Source organism: Topomyia yanbarensis, chromosome 2, assembly GCF_030247195.1.
Source record: "Topomyia yanbarensis strain Yona2022 chromosome 2, ASM3024719v1, whole genome shotgun sequence".
Taxonomy (NCBI): Eukaryota; Metazoa; Arthropoda; class Insecta; order Diptera; family Culicidae; genus Topomyia; species Topomyia yanbarensis.
Genome location: NC_080671.1, coordinates 394,850,000 through 394,867,159, shown reverse-complemented (window position 1 = coordinate 394,867,159; position 17,160 = coordinate 394,850,000). Strand labels below are relative to the sequence as shown.

At 35.9% G+C, this 17,160-nt stretch overlaps 2 protein-coding genes across 3 annotated transcripts in view; one reads left to right on the top strand and one right to left on the bottom strand.

The window, feature by feature from the left end:
- The window catches only part of LOC131684840 (hrp65 protein-like), a 56,697-nt gene extending 41,536 nt beyond the window's left edge, over positions 1–15,161 (top strand). Inside the window, exons 6-10 of one of the 2 annotated variants that reach the window (XR_009304690.1) lie at positions 12,263–12,310; positions 12,435–12,586; positions 14,524–14,593; positions 14,780–14,891; positions 15,081–15,161. The gene's annotated coding sequence lies outside the window, so the exon portion shown is untranslated. Of the gene's footprint in view, positions 1–12,262; positions 12,311–12,434; positions 12,587–14,523; positions 14,600–14,779; positions 14,892–15,080 lie in introns of both variants that reach the window. The other variant, XR_009304688.1, reaches the window with a different exon arrangement.
- On the bottom strand, positions 15,114–15,935 carry LOC131684843 (cyclin-dependent kinases regulatory subunit-like). The gene is made up of 2 exons (XM_058968056.1): positions 15,623–15,935; positions 15,114–15,433 (listed from the first exon to the last, which is right to left on the bottom strand). The coding sequence occupies exons 1-2, from the start codon at positions 15,794–15,796 to the stop codon at positions 15,311–15,313; spliced, it is 297 nt and encodes a 98-aa protein (XP_058824039.1). The 5' UTR covers positions 15,797–15,935; the 3' UTR covers positions 15,114–15,310.
- Positions 15,936–17,160: the final 1,225 nt, after the last annotated feature.

Genomic DNA, 17,160 nt, shown 5'->3' with positions numbered 1-17,160 from the left:
CGAACAGACCAATGTGCCACCAAGCGTCAAGAAATTGATGTAACTGCTCTAACACCATGGACAATTAAGACGCTCCTCACAATGGCAACAATAAACAAAATTACATAATTAATTTAACAGTCATATCCTGTTGTTGCAGAACACTTCAATTCCAGGTCCACCCTTCCTTGGCCATGATGTACAATATATGCTAATTTTGTTTGATATAGAAAATGTTCATGGCACAAATAATAAATAATTCTTGTGAAGAATATTTTTCTTATTGATTTCATTTTCATACTTTTTTATGATATTACGTAAGAAAGAACAAACCCTCCCTCCCCCTCAGATAAGAATTTGTAAGATATTTTGAAACTCCCCCTCCCCCTATGTGGAAAATATTCATACAAACAATTAGTGTATGGCCCCATAGCGTACAGATTGGTATCCTCGAACAACTTAACCAGGTAGGCCTTGCTGGCTTCTTAAAGGGCTATTATGGCTGAGTTCTGGAAGCGTAGATCAGTTTTGAAATCCTGCGCAATCTCACGGACCAGAGGCTGGAAGAGCAGCCTGCGGATTAGTAGCTCTGTCGACTTCTGAGAGCGATGAATTTCGCGCAGAGCGACGATAGTTCCTGATTGGCAGCGATAGGGCAGTAGTCAATTGGTGGTCAGAATGCAGCTTCTCGATAAGCAGCACACGTAGGTGTGTTCTGCTCTATGGCTTAGACAAGTCTGGCTTTGAGAAAAACTGTGACACCCATATTTATAGTTTCTAGTATTAATGTTGATTCGCATTAAAAGTAGTTTTTGAACTATTTAAACAAGTTTTACATAGCAAACAAGGTATCGAAAGGAAGCGTTGAAAGTTTTCCTTTCGATTAATGAAACAAGATTGGCATTTCGTTTAGCAGGAGAAAAGTTATTAAGGTTCAAAGTGTTCGTAACGCTCCCATTTTGAAAATTTTAAAATAACACCCAGTATAGTAAAGAAAGACGTAAGTCCTACGTCAAAAGTGTCCAACCAGCGAATCACGAGTATAGATACACTCAAGTTAAACATAAGAAATCTTCGAAAATGTATTTATTGTGCATCCAGGTTAGGGTACACAACCGCCCGAGTTAGGAATATTTAAACAACCAATCAAAGCATAACCAGTATAAATTCACTTTTGGCAAGAATTAGCTCTCATTTCGAACATACACTCAAAAAAAAGTAAACGTTATGCCTATTGATTTTACACATAGATTTTTGCAATTAACGGAGGCATATAGACACTATTTGCTGGCACATAAACCTAATGTGCGCATTTACAAAAAATATTAATTCTACATTCACATTTCATAATCATTAGGCACATAAAACCCCATTCTATAACAATATGCACAAATAACTTATGTGTGTGCATACATAGTTTATACAGTTGACACATAGAAGGTATGTGTGCGCGTAATAACAATAGCATTTCTTCTTCATATGAATTTTAAGCGGTTTGAAGCAAATAGAATTAACGTTTGGATTTTTTTCAGTGTACACAACTTTCTACGAAGTGTTTTTATACCGGTTCAGAAAGAAAAATTTAAAAACATGCTATATTATCCCTGTTTTGCATAATAAATCTATTACCATCTTGAAGGATATTAGTTTTCTTCCGCTTCACTTTAATTTTTTTTATACAACTAAGGCCAATTTTCTTAAAAATGCAAAAATTACATAAATTTGCTACTGATCTGATCCACCCCAAGCATGTAGCGCTCCCTACATATATTTTCTACGTAAAGATACCAATAACGATAACAAAACCAAACTAGAGTCTGTATACAATATAGAGTCCCGTACAGAGAAATGCGCAACACTGCGTAGAATACAGACTTTTTTTTCTGGCAACCGGAATCTTTGCTGTAACTTTGAGTGACTTTGATCAAAAATAAATTCATACTGAATGAAAAATTTAGCAATTTTATCGTGGCAAACGGAGCATCCCAGCGAAAACCTTTTCAAACGTTATTTCATATGATTTATTCAATGCTATTTAATCAGTGAATAACGTGTTTAAATTTATTCAAAGAATTCGAGCCAACGCAGGACTCAGGTTATTTTAAACGGATTTTTTTTCGATGAACTTGACACTCGAATAGAACAGTAACAAAACCATGTCACTGTGACAGAACAATAATAACCATTTGCAGTGAAGTACAATGTTATACTATAGTACCACAACAAGACTTTTACAGTAACTAGAGTTGGTTATGTATTGATTTTTATTTTTGAATGTTGTTTAACAAATCATTTTGTTCCACGCATTTAACATTTAATGCTACTTTACTGTATCATTGTTTGTTGGAAACTGAAATTAATTATTACTTGAAATTTTAGTGTAAATTTATTGCAAGAACACTGCTTGAATAACGTCCAACTGCTCTTCAATTTGAAGATAACTTGAAGGTTCCTACTTTATCACAGTTCATGCTGAAATTCCTTCATCATCCTATAATATAAAATGGTTGATAAACTTAACCGAAGGCATCCGTAAATCAATCAAATCAGATCAAAAAGAGTATAATGAACAGATGGAAGAAAAAGTAAACCAGGTAGATAATACCAAATATTGCCTGGGTCTAAAATGTCTTCCTTTCTTCAGGTGGATCTTGTGGAGTTGGAGCACAGACTAACAGACATAACACTCGAAAACAATGTTTCGTCCGCTTTAACGGTCATTTTAAATATATTTGTAGTTGGGACTGTGGCCACATTTGCAATTATGGCGCCACTGACATATGAGCAAGCGTATGGGGAATAGACCACTAGTGAAAAATTGTTCTTAAACCTGAGGGGTAACCCACCAGCAAATGAGTGTTTGGGACTGTGAATAAAAGGTGGAGCTAGTGTTCTGGGAAAACTGTCGGATCGATGTTTTTTGAGGGAATTCCCTCATAGTGTTATGTCTGTTAGTCTGTGGTTGGAGTACAGGTCGGACTCGATTATCCGGGGAAAATGATTCGATTATCCGGGTGTTTTGAAAAAATATCAAATTTCAACTATAATGTCTTATTATAGTGCTAATTCGATTATTGCAGTCAATAGAACATTTTTTCGGGCAATTGGGAGGTCTAGAAATAACCTCCTCTCAAATTTTAACCTACCTCAAAAATAGCTTATATACGAGCTATTTCGCGCAAATTAACCTAAACAAACCAAAACTTGGAATCGACCTTCATGGATTCAAACCAGTTTCGAAGAAATTGTTCATTTAGAGCCAATATATAATAACCTAAATTGTTGTGTCTTTTGAACAGCCTTTCAGTCCATGGGAACACTCTTAATTTTAACAAATTGCTTAAATTTTTTTTTCTTCGGAATATATCTGTGATACTGTTTGCATTAGAATAAATCAGCGAGATAATTTTTTGAAATATTTGTTCAAGGAATCCAAAAAAAAAGTTTTTAGCGCCAGTATTGCCAAATGCAATTTTTTAATTTTACACTAAAAGTACATTTTTTCTCGTGATGCACATATCAGTTACTGCAGGACACATAAAATGTCATTATACCTACATTGCTTAGTTGGTTTCTGGCTATCTCTTGGGATGAGGATGACATGCTTCTCAGGATTCTGTTCGGATACTTTCCAGCATTCTGATCGAAGTTTCTTAGCATCCCAATGGAATCTATTTTAGATTTTCGATTGAATTTTTATCCGTATTTCTACGTTTTTTTCTCTGAATTTTGATGCAGGATTCTAGAGTAAAGCTTCTTAAATGTCCAGGGCCGCCGAGAGGGGTGGGAACGGGGTGTTTCCTCCCGGGTCCGGAGTTTTGAAGGAGGCCCGGATTTTTAACGAAAACTAAAATTTTGGCCAATACTTTCAAAAAAATTCAATATCTTGTGTATGATTTTAAAAACAACAGCATATTGGATATCAAATATATGTATTTGTACCCAATTAGAATATCAGATCAGGGCGGGCATAGCGTAGTTGGTACATCGACTGCCATGTACGCAGCTCATCTGGGTTCGATTCCTAACCTCGCACATTGGAATGGAGAATTTTTTAAAGAAAATTTTCTAACTTGAATGAAGAAGTGAATGGCCCTAAGATTAAAATTTCTAAAATCGAAAAAAAATTAGATCAGACTTGCTAGGGGTAAAAAATAATGATTTGATTAGAAGTCATGAGGTTGTCTTCAAATTTCGTCAATATGAAATCGATTTTTTTATCTATTGTCATGTCTTCGCAACTGCTGGGTAATTATCAAAAGTAATTAGAAAGAAAGAGAAAACTTCTCAACCTTCTATTTAGGGTTGCCACACCGGTTTTTTTAGGCAAATTCCGGGTCTTTGTTCATGTAATTCGGATTTCGCCTGGTTGAATCCAGTGGATTATTTTGTAATTTTTTCTTCAACAGGAACTCTCAGCATCATTTTATAAATCGTCTAGCACACAGTCATCATAAACATCATCATTCTCGGGTTGCAGACCCTAATCGATAAGTAGGACCCCTCTCGGCGTAGGCCAATATATTTAAAAAGTGCTCACCACCATTTGGGTTCAGATTCACTTTACCCCACAGGACCTTCACTTCAATGGATCAACGGATTATATGCTCCTCACAAAGATTCTTGAAAGACACTGAAGTGTGATTTTACGCTCCGCGTTTGTTTACTGTAGAGCAGAGCACAGTTCACTTGGCTGGTGCTTTTTGATTTTTTGCAGATATTCAAGGATGTGAAGTACTGCCTAAATGTTATATTAAACACTTTTCTTTTTTGATGTCTCGCATATTGATACAAACACTGATGAAGGCTGCAAGTCGTGGTATATCTGCAATTTCAACATTCTGCTTTTTATCTATTTCCATTGTTACCATATTTTTATTTGATCCTGCTTTTCACGCTGTTTATTTTTACATTTTTATCCATACCACTCACCTTAATTTTTAGTCATTGCTGAGTTTTTCCATTTTTTTTTTTGCAATTTTTCCATTCTATTTTATTTTTTTCTGTTGTTTCATATTTTAATACCCTGCTTTTTCATTTGTTTCATTTGTCATTCTATCCAACTTTTAAAATTAGTCTATTAGTTCTATTCATTCTTATCATTCCCATTTTCTTTTTTCTCTATGTATTTTTGCATTTTATCATTCTAAAATGTCTCATTGTCCCTTTATCTACATTTCTCGTATTTTGGTACATGTTTTCTAGTTTTTAGCTTTCTGTTTTCCGTAGTTTTATTTTTCTCATTGCTAATTTAGTATGATTTTTCAATTTTTTACGCATGTTCCTTAATCTTTCATTTTGTTCATTTTTGTTATTCTTCATTTTTCCATATAACCTATTTTGAAAGTGTTTTTTTCTGTTGGCCATTTTCCAGTAGGTTTGCTTTTTCATATTTTTTTATTTTTCTAGAAAACATTAGATTTATTTTTTTGCCATTATGCGCATTTTTTCTCCGTTTTACATTTAGGCTGTTGTTTGAATCTCTGTCAAGTTTCACTTCTAATGTTGTTTTCCATTCTTTAAATAATCTAATCTATTTTTTCAATTTTGTGTGTTTCTATGGTATACCATTTTAGTTTTATACTATTTTTATTTTCCATTTTGTCCGCTTTTGCTCAATTCATTTTTTTAATTTCTCTTCATGTTTATTTTATTTTTGTCTTTTATATCTATTTCACTACTTTTATGCATTCTTAACGCATTATTCACTAATATTTCCTGTTTTTAATGTTGAATATATTTTATTATTTTCGAACTTTTCAGTTTTATGCATTTTTATTTTATATCAATGTTCGTATTTTTTAGTTGTTTTTTTTCATTTCCGTTGATTCTCAAAATTTTTCAACATCTGCCGATTTTTTTTTATAATTTTCACCATTTGTTGAACAATGTTCGACTTTTTTAATCTTTGTAATTTGATTGTCTAGTTTCTTGTTTTCTTTTATCGATTCTTACCGGTTTTGTTTTGGTTTTTGTTTTCGATTATACATTTTTTGACAATTGACTTTAATTTGTTTATGTGGTTGATTTTGCGATTTTTAGTTTTTCTGTACACGCTTTCAATATAAAGTTTTTCCTTTATTTTGTTTTTTGTACAATTGAACAAAGGGAATTTTTGAATTTTTTTTTTGTTTAGATAATGTTTATAATTTTTGCAATGATGTACTACATTTTTAATCTTTCCATTTCTTTATTTTTACTAATACTATTGATGAAAAATTCCGCTTCAAAGTCACCAAAACGTATGAAGACGTATTCAAAATACTATAGAGTATTACCAGGCCTCCGTTTTTACCGCCATTGGCACTACGAACAACTAGAGCAAAAAACTAGTACATAACAATATAATTTCAGTGTAAAATAGGTACATAATATCAGTAAGTACAATGGATTTCAAACTTTAACTTTATGATGCACGGGCAATATACAGCGGTGGGGGCCCATACGTTGGACCCCCCGGGCCCATATTTCCTATCTACGGCCCTGTAAATGTCTGATGGAATCCTTCTCAAGATAGAATTCTGCTGAAGATTGATTTATTCTAGATACTAATAGAATCATGGTCCTATTTTCATTGAAATCCAGTGTAAATATCCTGCTCTGAGTTCCAGTAGACTTTAACACAATCTTGCTCTTCTCCTATCATCCCCTTCAACAATTGATTCCAGCTCAGAATTCCAATGGCATCTTTAACCCCCTCATGCCCTCTTGTTGGTAAACAACCACGTTTCTAAATGACTATAACTTTTGGTTTATACAACGACAAGTAAGGCTAATAAAATCGATGAAGATCTTTCATTTGAGCATTATAAGCTATAAATATTATCAGTAGAACAGAAGTTATTATATTAATCTGATTAGGTTCCGCTGAAGCAGTGCTGCCAGGGATAGTTTTTGTTAATGGGTAAAATGAAATTTTGGAATATTTTCTTAGCCTGGCAATATTGTTGAAGGGGGGGGGAAGGGGAGGAGTTGCTTCTCTAATCTTCCGGTCATCACATCGCATGCTTTGGTATTGTTAGTATGAATAACAAACATGAAGATGTGACACAAGGCGCCAACAGCGCACTAAAATCTTGTCAATCCTATTTTTCATTGGATTGTCTGCTCTAAATATATCACCAGGGGACCATTCATAAATGATGTTGGATATTGACAATAGGGGAAGAGCATCACGTAATGAGTTAAAAACTAAAAATGAATTTTAGACGTATCAGCGGATCAGGGATAAAAAAAACGAACAATATTGCTTATGAATGGCCCCCACACAACGAATATTCCATAACGAATATCACGTAACATCGGTGACAGAGCATCAAGGCCAAGTCCCCCCTGGGTCGTGCAAAACTGAAAAGCAACATCAATTTAGGCACAGATAGCAGACGTCCATTTATTTTCATTTTGTTTTGTTTTGTCTTTTCATTTGTTTCTCCCGCTATGATGTCTAAATCGATCGAGCGTTACGGCCCAGGAAACGGAAAACCAGTGGCCCAAACAGACCAGGAACAGGAGGGATGACTACGAACAAGGGAACGGACAACAGAGGATGTATCGTTTATCTATTTATTATAACTACGATACTAATCACAATTATTTTGCTTTTCTTGTTTCGTTTCAGCAAACCAAAATCTATACGGACTAGCACATACGAACAGTTAGGCTTTGTAGGTTTTCATCTTGACATAGTCTAGATGGGCGGATGAATGTCTGCCAGGGGGTGGGCTGAGAAATGACAATGACACTGTAGGAGAGGGCGCTGCGCCTGTGGCCTTCGACTGGCATGGTCCATTCTCATTGATTCGGAAGTCTTCTTGGCTGGTTGGTAGATATGTGCTCCTACTTGCAAGTTGATCAATTCGCTTGGGTGGGGGACATGTGGATCCTACTAGTTGTCGACTCTTTTGATGGTGAGTATGAGGCTAGTTCAGGAAAGGAGTGCAGGACTGGCACCTAAGAGATAGTTAATTATTCAGAACTTGTTCTTATGATTATTAAACTCGATCAAGCACACCGGCTCTCAGAAATGATAAGCAACCCTTTCGGGTCGGTGTGGTCTGTTCGAATCGAACCAGGCGGACATTCGTTTCGAGCAAACTTTATGTGGATAAATATTGCTTACGCCTTTATTGGCAGAGATTCTTTTAACGAAATTCTACAATACCTTCACTGGTATAGCTACTCAGGATAATAATAATAGAAAAAGTAAGGGTTTGCCTGGTCCATAATGTAATGAATATGTATATTGACTAGAACAGGGATAATCGAGTTATGTTATAAGATAGAGAAGAAGCAGCACAGTTGTAGGAAAAGTATTCGCGAGTAAGGACTAATAATACTGATAATATGTTTACCGTTTCAATTAATAGTCGATTGATCCGCCTCGGACCTAGGAGACAAAAAGGAGATTAGGAAGAGACAGAAGCGGATTCAATGCGAAATTTGCCAATATGACGTTGACCTCAAGGCGATGGTAGGATGATTTTCCATAGGATGACAGACTAGATGACACGACGTTACACGCTCTAAACTTGCGCCAAATAGTTTGTATGAATGTAAGCCCGTATGTATGCCTGTATGCATGGATGTGTATAGGACCAATGTATCCCTAAGCAACATGGAAGGACACCTCTGAGCCGCCAAAACGCTCATGGGAAGCCGGGTGCGCGGTCGTAGGTGTGACCATAAAGCACTGCACACACTGTCAAGTGCAACGGATAGACGATAGGTGTACAGTTAATGCACATAGGTTGCAGAAATAGGTTGTTGAGACAGCCCGATTGCACACTGATAAATAACAATAACAATAAATTTTCTTAGCCTGGCAATATTGTTGAAAATTGATAAAACTTTCTAACTTAGATTTTCCTCAATTACCTTTTTCATGCAATAGAACTAGATCGGAAGGTAAATATTGAGCAGCTTCTAGCACTGCAAAAGAAGCACCTCTCTTTATTAAACCAGGTTTTTCGTGTTTCTTGACGCCAACAGTTCTAAGGAAAAATAGTTTTGGTAGAAAAACGTTAGTCTAGAAATGGTTAACGAGATTCTGCCAAGAGACCCGGCCGTCACTGGAGGTGATTTCAATTCTTGGGTAGCTCAAGCAAAGATGGATGGTAGGCTATGTAAAGAGGGCGCCAGCAGTACTTCTCGCTGAGACGGTCGGGAACCCATAATCTACGTACCCAGTAGTCCTTCACTAGTGATAAGTTTGGGAGGGAGAGTTTGGGAAGACTACACGCGTAGTTATTACCTGACATTCCGGTACAACATTGGTCAACTAAATGATGTTACAAGGACAAGAACAAGGATCTCTTTGTGGGGGCGCAACACGCACTCTTCTAACTAGAATGAGTGTTAAGAGACATGTTACCTATGGTATGTAACACCACCACGTAAATTAAACAGTTTACTTACTAACTTTATTTTTTCTGGTATTCGAGTAATCGAATCATTTACCTTGGAAAATCGAAGCCCCGTGTAATCGAGTTTGACCTGTATTGCAAAAGACACACCTTATTAAAAAGTTTATCTTAGAATTCTTACACAAATAGCTTTAAACAACTGATACATACCGTTAACTCGTTACCAATATTAATAATAAATGAAAACTAACTGAAAATACAAGTCTTCAGGGTGTGATACAAGTCTGAAAAATCGACTAGGGCCAAAATAGGTACATTTACATTTACCATAATAGGAAAGTTTATCCTGACCATTTTATTGCCAATTTCACCACGAATTAATCTTAAATTCATAAAATAACGCAAAAAAGTTTGATTCGATTATCTGGGGTGAGATTTTTTTGAAATCCCCGGATAATCGAGTCCGACCTGTATTTCATTCGCGCGATATCCAGGCTCATGCCCAGCCACTATACCTTAGACGCTAATCTCTTTAGTATTAGGCGTACCGAGAAAAATCATTGCGTTTATGACAAGGATTACCAAAACATCGAGCATCATGCTGGATATCTCGGTGCTAGGTCTTCGTTATTTGACCAGCCAACGTCCCCCATGCTTTACTCCTTCGCAGAACCAATACCAACTGCTGTATTCTCCAATTATGTATGAAATGTATAATATAAATATTAATGTGATAATAAAGACGTTGTTTATGAATTAAACTAATTCCATGAGTGCATAACGAATAGTGGTTACTAATCACGTTTCACAAGTTTTCATATTCGTGCAATGATTTACGAGCGAAAAATAAGCCATTCCATTCAGCACATTGGCGAATTATCGTTTACCTATCTTCTTACACTATACCTAACTAGACGATAATTCGTTTCGCTCTTTCTGCATCCGTTGTATGTCTATGAAATGCTTTTTGTTTTATGAATTCAAAACTCAGGAACGAATAATCAAAAACACAAAAATTGTCTTAGGTATGGCATCAGACATAAAACCACAGACAAACTGACATAACACTCTGAAATTCACCATCGCTCATGTTGAAAACAATAATTTTATGCATATGTTAGTGTGCAGGAACGCCACACTTTGAGTGGTGGCGTTAGTGTGCATTCTTAGAAGTTCGCGCCTAGAAGTCGGGTAAATAGCTGTAAAAATGGGTCTCCGGTGTCCGGAGTTTGTGTTGTCAAAATAGAAAAAGTGTAACAATCAGAAAATCGTTTGCCGGTTTCCAAGCGCTTCTTCCATGTAATATGTAAATAGTTTTTCAAATGTTCAATAATGCAATAGATTTGTTTTCATTTGTGTACTTTGGACAAACTGATGGAATGATCAATCTCGAAAAAATCCAATAGATAAAAAATAGCCTATTGTGTGCCGATCACTTCCAGTCGATGGGAAATTTTGGATTTAGGGCAAAGCATAGGGAATGGTGATAGATGCTGCTGGAAACCTGGATGAGATGGAGAACCTAGATTTAATTCAGAACGTTCTGCAGATAAAGCATGTAAAACTAATATTTTCAAAAACGTGGTTCAATACACGATGGCAAGAAGGATTTTTTTGTAAATGCAAAACAAGATTATCGAACTGCAACGGAGTTTAGTTTATTTAGTTTTATTTGTTATTTCTTTGTATAACTCTCAATTTAATCATAAATAAAAAGCAATTAACATAACTTAATTAAATTCCCAAACGTCTTTCCCGTCAGATGTAAGTATATTTTTTTGAGGACCCTACCCTACATCTAGTCTAAAAAACGAAGATTAAGAACTGAAGAAAGACACATACGTTATTGTTCAATCCCTGATTATTTTTTGTTTGACACTTGCAGCAGATTTTAAAGTACAGATAAATTATAATTGTTTCAGTTTAATAAGTACTTTTAACTTGCGAACAGTAAAGCCATCTTCCTGATCATTGCAAACATCGCCTCGTTGGAAAAATTATGCTTTCTGGCAATTTAAGTCCAGAATTATGCGAGGCGGATAAAAATTACAATATATTGGTCTAGTTAGAGATGATATTTAACAGCACTTGACATGTTGGCTTCAGGCGGGAATGCAACGCGATAATGAAAAACTTAGCAATGGGAACAAGTTTACTTTCCACTCAAATTAAATTATAGATTCGATGGTATAGCATTGCCGCGCCAATCGTAAAATATATTTTCGGAAGTGAACCTTTACGTATAAAAAGATTCTCTTTGTGATGATTAGGCCCAACATATCGATAGCTTTTAAACAAACAAACTTTCACTATGAAACTTTTACCTGACAACGACGACCAGCGTCGCTATCTTCGACGAGGTGAGTAAAGAAGTTGAGCAGGAATGACGATAGGTAGCGGTAGTGGCAAGTAAAAAGAATTTTATAAATATCGATAGAAATTTTGTCTTTTTGCTCAATGTGTTATGTCTGTTTGTCTGTGATAAAACTATATAGGGTGCGATCATATCGTAGTTGGTAAATCGATTGTACGCAGCTCACCTGGGTTAGATTCTCAACCCCGCACATAGAGCTTCGACAAAACCTCTATAATCGAAATAAAAAGAGGAAAACCTGGCAGAGAGAGCAAATTGAAAATACAATGGAAAATATATTTCATTAAAATCAAAAAAGTATATGAACACAGCACTATAAGAACAAAATTTGATATCGTGTTTCACGAATATAAACTGAAATCAAAGTAAGTTCATAATTTTATACTTACTTCGAAATATGACTTTGATTTGCTGCAACTTTGATGTATAACTTACTCAGAATCGGCGGCAAATCAAATACGGCCAAGTCGGTTGTCCAATGTTATTGTAACCTACTAATTTAAAATTTAATCGTTTCCAAATTATGTTCTAATAGATATTTGATTAGTTGCAGGCCAATCAAAGGAATGTATTTCCCAGGAAGTCCCCTAGCAAGGTAATCATGAAAATATGTTTTTCTCATTAAAATAATTTTTATTGGTAAAATCAATTGTCTCTTGAGAAGTTACGATAGTATATGATGAGTATCATTAATTTAACAATCATCCATTTTTTCACAGGTTGCACAAACGGTGATTGATGTCAGTATCTGTACACTAGATACCAAGAAAATCTTCGGCCATCGTGTGTTATTTAAGAATATTTCATTGATATTCTTGTCAGCAGAACTTATCGACAGAGCATGCATCTAACGAAGCCAAGACTCGAAATGGTAAGATTTTGGTTTATATATAATTATTGTCACAGTGGCGTAGCCAGAAATTTGGTTTGGAGGGGGTTTTTGACGAAAATCATAGATTTTTCAAAAATGTTGGTGGGTCTATTGATGACATTTAATCTATAGGCCGCGATCGACTGGGTACTACCGTGTTCTGCAGTAGCAGTAACGAAATGGGATGGTGTGAGCGGGCATGAGCGCTATAACCCAATTGTAAGCAGAACTAAATACCTGTCGCAGGTGTCAGTTATGTTGGGTCTCGGACTACGAGACAGGTTAGGTCAAGTTCAACGAGTGGCCCAAAACACCACTTTACTAACAATCAACGAGAAAAGGATGAGCTGAAAACTCGCAACTTCGAAACCGTAGCATTGGAGGAGCTTTGCTAAACGGGGCAGAAGGTGTGGAAATGCGGGGATCAAGCGACGGCATAAGAGCTGGGCAAAATGCGCCAACGCGTGATCAAGTGGCAGGCGATCAGCGAAAGGATGTGTGTAGTGTGGATCAAAGGCCATTTCTTCGACTAGAGCATTATCAATGTGCACTGACCTTACGAAGCCGAGAAAGATTCATTTTATGCGCAGTTGAAGCATGCCTATGATAGCTGCCTATGGCGGAATGTTAAGCTCGTCATCGGTGACATAAACATCCTGATAGGCCGGGGGCATTGTATAATCCGGTTATCGCACAGGATAGCCTGTACACCTTATAAATAATGTGCAGGAATTTTCACGATTGATAAGTATATTTTGACGAACACCTAAATAGAGAAGCAGTAGACGACAAGAGTATTGCAAGAATCAGCTTGGAGACGCGCGCAGTCGACGACAGATTCCTGATCTACCTAAGATTCATGAAAAATAGGACGGTTGAAACGCTGGCAATGATCAACTGTCACGTGAGCTACTTAAACACAGAGTAGAGGAATTGGCTAGACAACTCCACTGGGTGCTTTTGAAGATTATTTTTAATTTTTATTTGAAGTCGTTTGCACTGAAAGATGCGAATTTTCGCAGTGAACTTAAAAATACGAAAAAGTTAAATTTGACCAAAGTGGCGTTGAAGTCACTTTTGCATACTAGGATAGTAAACGTCATCTACAAGGTGTTCTCCCATTTTTTTTTGTTGCCGCCTATAACCGTTAGTAAGGGAATTCGTGGTGCTATATGGGCTATAATGCACAAATACGGGTTGCATTCATATCTTCAACCAAACTATTTGCAATAACATTCTTGAAAACTTTGCTGAAGACAGTAAGTCGCGAACTGAATTTGATTGGAATTAGTAATGCATGCAACTGGAAGAAATAATCAACAAAATTATGCTGCTAAATACTAAACCTCTAAAAGCTGATGGTTTCCAAATTATGGAATCTTGGCGCCATTCAATTCGATACCCAAATATACATCATAAATAGCGAAAAACGTGACAAATTTTCAATTTTTTGATTACTAATCTTAGCTAATGGCACTTTATATAAGCGATAACCCAAAAAAATCAAATGCACATAAAAACCGATTCTGACCTGTTATAGACAAGCGTAAAAATCCATTTTTCATCAGTTTCTATGTAGGCGTTTTCATTGAGCTATTTTGCTTGATATTTACATGATTTATCAACTATAGGATCCTCACTAAAATATTAGTTACAAGATCCCATTCTCACAATTTACAAAAAGTCCCCATAACGGTTAAAACATTAGGTTCTCAATGTAATGAACATATAATAAACTTCCAAAATTATTATTTGAATATTTAAATAAACTAGCATCAAACTTTTTTTTCAATTCAAATATTTTGGTTTGGAGGGGGTTTTAACCCCCAAAACCCCCCCTTGGCTACGCCACTGTATTGTCACTTATACTATATTTAGAATACTTACCCACAGCATAAATCAGCTAGAATCATTATTTTTTCATAAATATTCCGCAGGCTCCTGAGACAGCAAAAGGTTGGCTAGCCTGGAATACCCTCGTCTACTTCTAATAAGTAGAAAACGAAACGAAAGGTAAGGTTTAAGTTTTCTCCTTATTATTTGAACAAGAAACTAAACATGATTTAATAATTTTGGTCCGTGTTTATGATGTGCTTCGATAAATTCTTCTAACAATACGGATTCAAAATTTCACGCTTGAACCATGTCAAATTTTTGAAGTCAAATAATGCATTCTGATGATCTTTCGTTACAGGTTTTCCTGCCATTCCAGCAGTTCGGTAGTGGGGAATGCAATGGAATTCATACACAGATGGTATATTGCATTGGATAAAAATGTTACAGTGCATCAGTTTTGCAATGAAAGGTAAGTTTGAAAAATTATCTGCAATGTAATGGCAAAACTCAACATCCACGATTCGTATAATACTTTGATTGACAATAGAGCCCCTGATGTCTCGAAGTATAATTTAAACACCATAATGTCATGATGTATGATAATGAGTCTAGAGTCTGCAGTTATGAAAACACCATAAACCCTTTTTTCTATTTATAGGTTTGCGCTTCGGATTACTATGGTCAGTCAATATACATTGTTTTAAATAAAATGAAATTTTATTTTACAACAAAACAAAAACCAACATTTTCTCTTTGAAAGAAATTCAGGAAATTTACAAAGCATCTTGTAGGAAATATAAATCTTCAGATCTTAATAACTAGTTAAGAACGTACTTAGTCTCTGTATTGGATCACGGATGTTTGCAAGGCATTCTATATGCTCGAGCATTACACCGCTAATTTGGAGGAACCCTGTTCGTTACCTGCACCAGCACCAGCGTTGGTCGGCTTCTTGGGTACATCCGTTCGTGGTCGTCGAAAAAGTAGAATGTGAGGTTCCGGGGCGTGCATCTGGAAACGGAGAATCAATAGATTCAGGTTTGTAAAATTTTAAAACTATTCAATTCTAGCTGTTAATCCAGAGAAAACTGAATTAACTCCTACTACTAGTAGAAATAAGAGGAATGAATATAAGAACAATTTCTCGGGTTGCTCAGGAGTAATTCTTTCTCCTGATACTGTGATAAAACTAGTATTTACCATATACATCACCCAGCCAGGCGACTGTTGAACACCTAGATTACGCCATTCCGTTTCGGTCATTAAATGCGATTTTGGAACGTTTCGTGCTAAATCCGAAGGAAGGATTACGTGGCGATATTCATACACGTCGTCGTAGTACTTCTCTGAATACTGGATCTGATCGGAAGGCATCGTGTTTTCAATATAATTGCTCAGCGAGAAAGTAATATTCGACGCTACAAACTTGATAAATTTCAGAAAATCGAAAAACAAACTTATTTAGAACTGAAAATCACGCTTTTTTGACGTCTAGCCCTGCAGCTGAAGATAACTTGGTCGATAAAGTAGAACCACGAGTGCGTCCAAGACAGCGATGCCAGATTTACAGACATGTCTGTATTTGACAGACTTTTGATGGTCTCCAGACGTTATCAGAAATCTACAGACTTTTCAGGTTGCACAGAGAATGCGCAAAATTCGCAAACGAAAAAAGCAGTTTTTTCCACACCGTATGTCAGATCTTCATAAAATCAATCAGCTTATGTAGAATGTTGTTACAGTACTGCTGATTGATTTTTATGAAGATCTGACATACGGTGTGGAAAAAAACTGCTTTTTTCGTTTGCGAATTTTGCGCATTCTCTGTGCAACCTTAAAAGTGTAACAGTGTTTAACAAAATTGCACTAGAATAATTTGATCAGAATACGAGTTATTTCTTCACAATAGTTTACTAATTTCAAGCTACTTTTGAAGTAGTAACCTAGTGTAAATAGGTTTTTCACAACCATCTACAGACTTTTACAGACATTTTAATTATTCTTCTACAGACATTTCACAAAAACATGTGGCATCTAGGTCTAGGGGCAGATCACTTGTGATGCATTTTTAAAAATCAGCGAAATCAAATGCATTTATTTCCATCAAAATAGAAATTCATAATGTATTTTGCGTTGCATGCAATGTTTTTGCGTTGCCTGTAATGTGGTTTGCGTTGCGTGTAAGACGTCAAAACCCCACAGAAAAACTAGCCCTACATTTAACAAAACGTCGAACAAAGTGGATCAGCGTAGGACGTTTGTTAAACAAACTTTTCTGCGAGGGAGAGCCAAGCTGATGCAAAAATGGAAATTAAATTCATTTTTTCCAAAGAGAATAGGGAAAGAGACGAATAGTGTGCAGCCAAAAATACCTTATTGAGCAGACCAATCGTGCAATGTAAATAAACATTACTCATGCCTGAGTTGGAGGAGATAAGTATTGTACTTCTATCAAAAAAGAAATTTGAATTTTCGTCAAAATTTAGTTCAATCGTGATTGTAAGGTGCATTCTAGAGTATATGTATGAGTAAAAATAAGCTTTAGAATTATTTCATCTCTTTGTTTCGAAATGCACATCGTTTGATAAACAAATCCATCGATCGACATACGGTTTGTTTTCAAAATATAATAGGAGTCATTTAAAGTGCTGCCTGTAGAAGCGGTTGCCAAAATTCTAGTGTTGAAATCATCATAAAGGGAGTGTTGCCGTTTTGACTGATTTTCACTCTTCGTCTCT